Source organism: Corvus brachyrhynchos, unplaced genomic scaffold, assembly GCF_000691975.1.
Source record: "Corvus brachyrhynchos isolate BGI_N302 unplaced genomic scaffold, ASM69197v1 scaffold8, whole genome shotgun sequence".
Taxonomy (NCBI): domain Eukaryota; kingdom Metazoa; phylum Chordata; class Aves; order Passeriformes; family Corvidae; genus Corvus; species Corvus brachyrhynchos.
Genome location: NW_008240031.1, coordinates 2,493,054 through 2,500,570, shown reverse-complemented (window position 1 = coordinate 2,500,570; position 7,517 = coordinate 2,493,054). Strand labels below are relative to the sequence as shown.

Here is a 7,517-nt window from a genome sequence, read left to right as displayed (position 1 = left end):
GATATTATTTGCTTGCATCATTCCCTAGTGCTTAAAGCAGTCATTAGAAAGTTTCCCTGGCACTTGTTTTAAGTTTAATTTCTTCCCTCTGTTTCCTTTAATCTCCCTGGGGGTATAATCAGTTCTGCATGTCCGCACACCTTTTAAATCCTGTGGATCATTATTGCTTCTCCTCCTCCTCTCGTCTTCAAGGAGGTGTCCACTCAAACTAGATACACATAAAATATTCACCTACTCTCAAATTTCCTGCTCAACAAATGACTCTTCCCCTGTGTAGTACAGCTGAGCAAGTGGTTTTTAAGTAGGTTGTATCACCTACTTCATAGCTGCCCAGTGTCCCCCAGGCTAATGATAGAGAATTAAGTGGAATTAATAATCTTCTCTTTTTCCTGGAAGAAAAAAAAAAAAAGAGAGAGTAGAAGTTATATCTTTTAATTAATTGATTTTTAAAGAAATCTATTTTCTGTGAGAGAAGTAATAATTTCAGCTGCTTTGTGTTTCCCATGCAAGTATTATCCTGTATGACTCAACACAGCTTCACTAATTGGGGTGAAGAACCCTCTTACCAGCACTTGGCAAAAAAGGCAAAAACGTGCTGTGCCACACTTGCTGTGAGTATTTAGAGAGGGCTTGTGGTTTGACTGACTGACAGACTGGATGGCATTGAAGGACTGTAATAAAAAACCAGCCCTGCTGCATATGGGCCTTAAGAACACCACTTTTTCTTTTCAAGCATTTGTAATAATGTTAGAGCAGATGTGTGAAGCAGCACAGCCAGAAACGGATGAGTTTGCTGTGTTTTTTCACTGACCAGCTTCCCCTCGTTTTCTATTTAAGGGAATTAAATTAATTTCCCTTTATGAGTGGGATGTTTCTATCCAGCCTGTAGGATTTTTTTGCTATAGTATCACTGTATTTGCTTAGATTGTTTTGTTTCTTAATGTCAAAGAGGTCTAGGGGCAGTTTAGCTCTTAGCACTGTCCTAACATTTCAGCTGGAAATTTTAATTGTTCTTGATGCAACAATCAGGCTTTGCTCACATTTGTGTGACAGCACCATCACCACAGCTATTGACACTGGCTAAATCCAGTGGTTTTCCTGTAGCAGGTGATAAACTGTGAGTTTAAAAACTTGGTCTAATGAGATTTTCTAATCTCAGTGTTGTTTTGGTCTTTTGTTAGGTTGGGAAACTCCTTTTCCAGCTGATTTCTGAGCCATGCAAGCCATTAAACACTGTCTGTATTCCCATTTTCCCCATATGTAGGTCATTTGGATCCAGGCTTCCTTGCAGGTGACAAAACCTCTTGTGGTAATGCCCAGGCCAATGAAGAAATTAACATTGCCTCTTCTGACAGCGAAGTAGAGATTGTTGGAGTTCAGGAACATGCCAGGTATTAATTGTTTTTTCTTGCTGTAATATTACTTTCATTTTATCAGAATGTCTGTATTACCAAAATCAGTAAAGAACTGCTGGCCTTCACTTCTGTGGTTACCCATCCATGGATGATGCCCAAAAGGAAGCAAATGTTGCACTTTATTTTTCTGTTCTGCTGGTCGTGGTGATGTCAGAATGAATTTTTCTTTAGAAAGTGACCGACTTGGTAATTATTCAGATTAAACTTGTGATTCAATATCAAACATTACCTGGCTAAACATGTGTAGTATAAAAATACCAAATATTGAGATACTAAATGTACATACCTCAGGAATTCAGATTTTAAAGGTATATGTGAATATGCAAATAACTAAGTGAAAATCTTTATGTGGGTTCTTGTTTCCTTTCAAAATATTAACTCAAATTTCTTTTATTAGCTTCTACTTTATTTAATTAGTCAGTAGGGGTAAAAATACTATCAGTTTTTCAATGGCTAATGTCATAAGATAGCCCCTTTAGGTTAAAAATCAGATAATTATGAATCTTAATTTTATTTTAAGATTCAAGAGAAGTCAAAGTAGATGAGGGTAAGGGTGCCAGAGGTTTCTCTCTCAGTCAGAAACCTGTCCAGCTGTTCTTCTTGGTAGGCATTTTTTGATGTAACTCTTCATCTTTGGTCTATGGTCTTTCCTTGCCTTAAAATATTATGAAGCAGTTGAACAAACCTGACATTTTCTTATACTGTGGAATGTGAATTTGGTGAATTAAAACCAAGTTAAAACAATACCTAGACAAGCTCCTTCCAAAACTTTTCTGAAGCCTAGTGCTTGCTTGGAGGCAGAAGAGGGGTGGAAGGGACAAGGAACAGAGCTGGGACAAGGAACAGAGTTCCTTGTTGTCCCTTCACTGCATCTTTTTTGAGGAAAGAAGAAAGAAGGTGTGCAGGACCCAATTTCCCGGGCAGGAAACTTTATGGATAATGTGGGCACAGCCCAGTGCTGTTGGATGTGAAAAAAAGGAAATTTTCGGGTCCAGAAAGGGGGATTTAGTCTTTGCTTTTAGAACCGTCTAAGTCCTTGCATGGCCTACTCTTTTGCAAGATGGTAATTCCTTAGGAAGCAGCTCTCCTGGCTGTTTATGCAGCAGAACCCAGGGCTTGGAGGGGTCTTTGTGCTGATGGTAAGGGGTGTGGATTCACCCTCCAGCACTGGCTGGTCTAAGTCTGTGCAGCACTGCACACAGGACCCTTGTGTTGCTGTCCCCTATTTGAAAGCTTTCCATGCTGCTGCCTCCATGATACTCATCCTCTACAGGAATGGAAACGTGGACTAAATGCAGAGTTGCTGTTTAAAATGACTTTTAGTAGATATGGACTGAAATTATTTCATCAAATCAGGCTGAAGGCACTCTTTTGTGCTTTCCTTTGTTCCTGTACCCATCTCCCACAGACCAATGTTCATTGCCTCCCTTGAATACTCACTCACACGTTTCAGTTTGAATCCTATTTAGAGTTTTATTTCTCTTTCAGGCCTAGGCTTGCAGTTATGAAGTATTGATGGGCTTCTGACAGGGTTGTCATTTGGACAAGAGTTAGGTTTTTGATTGGTATTTTCTGCATGCTTAGTTAGTGTGGTGTTTGGATCCTGGTTTTTATCGTGCTCCCTATTCCATGTCCTCGTTGGGCTGGTGTGAGTCGTGACGCCCTGGAGTTTGTCCATCCTTTGTAGTTCTTCAGATTGTTAGTGAATTGGTGCTGTTTCTCATCAATGGGATATTACTGGATGTTACTTGGCATCTACTCAGGACACCAAGTCATGTTTTTCAGTTTGTTTAATTTTTCACTTGTAGATTTTTTTTTTTTTAAATCGTGCATGCATATAAACCAGTTTTCCTCTAGTTTTTCCTAGGAAGCTTTTTTGTATCCCTCCTTTTTTTTTTTTTTTTGATTGCCTTTTTTTGGTATCCTCCCTTAGCGACAGATTGGAAGCATGTTCCCTGAGCTCATGTTTGACTGAACATTTTGCTGTTGGCTGCTTGCATTACTTGTTTGAGGATAAACACTTTTATTTTTCCGAGGTACCGTTTCTGTGAGATAATTTATGGCTCGGTTTTTGTCATCTTCAGGAAGAAATGTTAGTCTTAGCTTTGCCTAAACACTGAGGACTGTTCTCAGAATGATGCACCACAGTCCCAGAGACCAAACATCATATTTTATTTGCTCTGCCTACAAGCTTTTCTTGCCAGTTTGATTAAAAATATTTCTCCTTAAAAGAAAGCTTTAAAGGAAGGAAATCCCATACATTTGTTAGAGTTCCAGGGTCTAACTGCTAATTCTTTGTAGATACATACTTTAACTATGTTTTTTTAAGACTGAAGGAGTAATAGAAAAGCCATTCTGAACATCACATCCAAACCTAAGCAGCGTATCTGAGAAGTCAATGAGACATTTATATTCAGAGAAGTTACAGCTCAGAGAATGAGATTTTTCATTCTATTTCATGAAACTCCAACCAGAAGCAAGAGAGCTGAGCATAACCTAAGTAGTTTTGGAGAAAATAAATAGCAGTAGCTTAAATTGGATTAAATAAAATGTAAATGTCAGGGGTATTTGATCAGTGCAGGAAATCTGAGTTCCTGAGATACACGTGCCTTCACAAAGAAATGGGAAAAGGTTACCCCAGCAGCCAGAACACCTCGTGTTTGTCCATGCAGCCACCACCAGTGCTTACAAAAGCAAAACAATTTTTGGAGCACTAGGTATCAAGTTTTACTTGCCTCTGTAGGATTTGCAGCTGGAAATGGAGTGATCATCCTAAAGCCTCTAGTAAATTCCTGTCATCACTTCATCATACAGCAAAATTATTCTACCTTTCATTTTGCATTTCTTTTTTCTAATTGCTGTTAACTTGTGCTTCATTTTTCATGTATTTATTATGAATATAATAGGTAAAAATGCTGTGTGAATAGGTACCTGTGTATCTTGCTTCAGCAGGGCACTGGAGCTTTATCTTCAAATACACATTTTAGTCTCATTGGCTGTGGTCACTTAAAGCTTAAATGTTTTGCTGACGTGGGGCTGAACTGTTGTCAGTGAACAATTCCCAGCATGTTTGTGATTTTCAGTTAAGAAGACCAAAACAACAAAAAAAAATCAAATATAACAGCTGTAATAAAGTAATCAGCAAGATCTCTTTTGCAATTATTGTAATGAAAGTATCATTACCTCCTTGTTTTAACATGGCTTTAATTTAATATTGCAGTATAGATTTTCTTTTTGTCTCAGGCAGCCTCACTTCAAATTTTTCTCTTTTTAAGAAGTCCAGTGGGTAAAGCTCCTAGCAGGAAATTGTGCATGGTGCTACACATGGTGACGCAGGCTTCCTCAAGATCATTGGGATCCATGCACATACTTTATAAAGAATATCACATTACACCCACTGGCATTCCTTTAGAATAATTTAATCCCCACCAAATCCCCAAATTTAAATTTAGCTTTGTTCACTGGGTGTTTGAGATGCCATGGACTCTACAAGTGGAGAATCCAGTTTGGAGAGGGACGTGCTAATCAGATGATGATAAAACACTGGAGGTGGGGATCTGGTGGCTGAGCTGAGCGGTGTCCCTGATGCTGTTTGTGTCCCTCTCCTCGCTGCAGGTGTGTGCATCCCAGGGGAGGGGTGATCCAGAGCGTGTCCTCCTGGAAGCGCGGCTCGCCGTTCGGGAGCCCCCAGCCCACGCAGCCTTGGACAGCAGTGGCTCCCCAGCAGAACTGGTCCTCGCCCCCAGAAGTGGTGGACCTCACTCTGGACGAGGACACCAGGCGCAAATACCTCCTGTAATGCCGTGTCACTGTGCTCCTGCCCCCTGCCCTCCTGCCCTCCCTGCCACAGAAGTTCAGAGGTTAAAGCATCACCTCCGCAGGCCCCGTCCTTGGCACTAGGAAACTCAAACCCGCGGTGTTTCTGCACGTCCACAGGAATGTAGTATGGCTTCAGTATCACTTCAAATGGTTTTGCCTTCTCCAAGGAGGATTCTTGCCCAGAATTAACAGCACCAAATTTAAAACACATCTGCAGTTACTAACGTGTGTGTGTATATCTGACGGAATAACTGCGTGCAAACTTAACATCCTCCCACCCTCCCCCACACCTCCTGACTCCAGGACTTTTTTAATTTATCAGTATCTTGAGTTTCTTAGTAGAAGTTAGTGTGTTGCTGTGTGAGCGTCAGTGATTTTGAGAAATGCTGTGTCCTCACTGATTTCAGCAGAATCGGACGGTATTCAACACTTCCAAAATTTGGGCCAGGAGTACTTTTACCCAAGCTGATTTGGTTATGTTACCAGCAGGAGGGATTGTCTATAATGCAAATGGCCCATAACAAATGCACTGAACAGCTTTTAATTAAAGCATTTTTATTTTCAATGTAATTTATAGTTTATACTCTTCAGTGCTGAGTCTTCTGTCTACTTGACTACTGTGTTTCACTGGTCAATTCCCACAGCTTGGAATGGCTAAAATAGTAATAGTAGTGACTTAGGAACAGCTGATCATTGCAAAAGCACAGGAAAAGGAAATAAAAAGCCCAGCATTCCTCTGCTTTTTAATTATAGCTGAACTTTTTTTACCTTTATCTGAGTCTTGCCTGGAGTAGATGAAGGAGAGAACTGAAATGTTTTACTCATAGTCCCCGTTTCTACTGCTGCTTGTTTGTGTCATTCACCATCTCAAAAAAAAAAAACCAAACTCAAATCCCAAGCAAATTCCAAAACCCCAGCCTGGCAAAGGGGTGTTCAGCTGGGACTGTTCCTGGAACTTGTGGGGCCACTCAAGTGCTTAAAACTGTCCTAAAAAATGTTGCAGGATCGGGGTCAGAAACTAAGGTTGTGGGTTTTTTAATTTTTTTTTTTTTTTAAATTAGTAATCTGCACCATTTCCCTGGCTTTCAGTCATGTCTCTCATGCTAGTTTTGGAAATTCCATGATTCAGGAAACACTTTCTACCAGAATATTTACAAAATCAGTGGAACTACTCACTTTAGCGGGCTGCAGTTTCTGTGGTATATGTGGAAATTCCTGCCCCCCCTCACCTGTCATTTTGAGCCTTTCCCAAGGCGAAAACCAAAGATCAGACTTTAACAAGATGATATTATTCACTTTAAATGTCTACTGTGCAATTGAAACATTCCTTCATATTCCGGATGTTTCTGTTGGGAATTTTGTACAGCTCTGCCATTGGATTTTTTACTATTTAAGGCTGAACAGGGGTGGTCAGGACCTGGGAAGTTCTGCTTTCCTTTTGTGTCGGCTGGTTTAAAAATTTATTTGGCTTCCCATAATTTTATCTGTGGGCAAAATAAAAAAATTAAGACAGAATTACCTGTGTTGTCACATAAAGGAAAAACAGCCCAGCAGGGGGGTATAGTTAGTAACAAACATCTGTTTCTTCCATAAGCAGAACAGTTCATACTGCACTTTACAGAACAGCTAGGTAAGGATTGATATTCCCACTTCCAGCTTTCTAGAACATTGAACACAAGTGTCTTGCATGGCCAGAAAAATATCTGTGGTGGTTTTAGTGACCGATTCCTTTCTGTGGGAGGGAGGGGAGCGTGGATGGAGCCTGTGGGGCTCCATCCCACAGCAGGGAAGGGCCCTGTGCTGCTCTGCCCATCCTTTCTCCTCGTGTTTCCATCAGCTGTGGGCTCGCACACCTGCTGTGAAGGTAACTTTGGAACAGCCACCTCCTGTGACTGCTTCTTCCCGTTTCAGAGAGTCTCCTGAAGGTCAGTTGTGGAGAAAGCTGCAGGGAGCCATTTGCAGTCCTTCCATGAAAAAATGCTAACTAACTCTCCTTGTTTTTCAGTTTGTATATGATGTGACTTCCACATGTACATAAAAACGACTGCCTCCTAACCAGACTTCCTCCAACTGTGCACTGTGTTTGTTTAAACAGCTCATGTATGGTAGTCCAATGCAGGTTTTCTTTTATTTAAAACACTATGTATTTTCTCTTAACAAATTTCAAGGGTAGTGATCTGAAAAACGCAATCACTGGATAGGTAGGAACTGGTTTGGTTTTGTTTCTTTTAGTATTATTATTATTTTTTTTAAACTTCTATTTTTTAAAAAGAGCAAAAAAAT

General features: G+C 40.3%; 1 protein-coding gene across 1 annotated transcript in view; it reads left to right on the top strand.

Moving 5' to 3' along the window:
• The window catches only part of CUNH18orf25 (chromosome unknown C18orf25 homolog), a 29,734-nt gene extending 22,440 nt beyond the window's left edge, over positions 1-7,294 (top strand). The window contains exons 4-5 of the mRNA XM_017743666.1: positions 1,265-1,391; positions 5,031-7,294. Coding sequence (XP_017599155.1) covers positions 1,265-1,391; positions 5,031-5,214 — 311 coding nt within the window. The 3' untranslated portion in view covers positions 5,215-7,294. The remainder of the gene's footprint in view (positions 1-1,264; positions 1,392-5,030) is intronic.
• Positions 7,295-7,517: the final 223 nt, after the last annotated feature.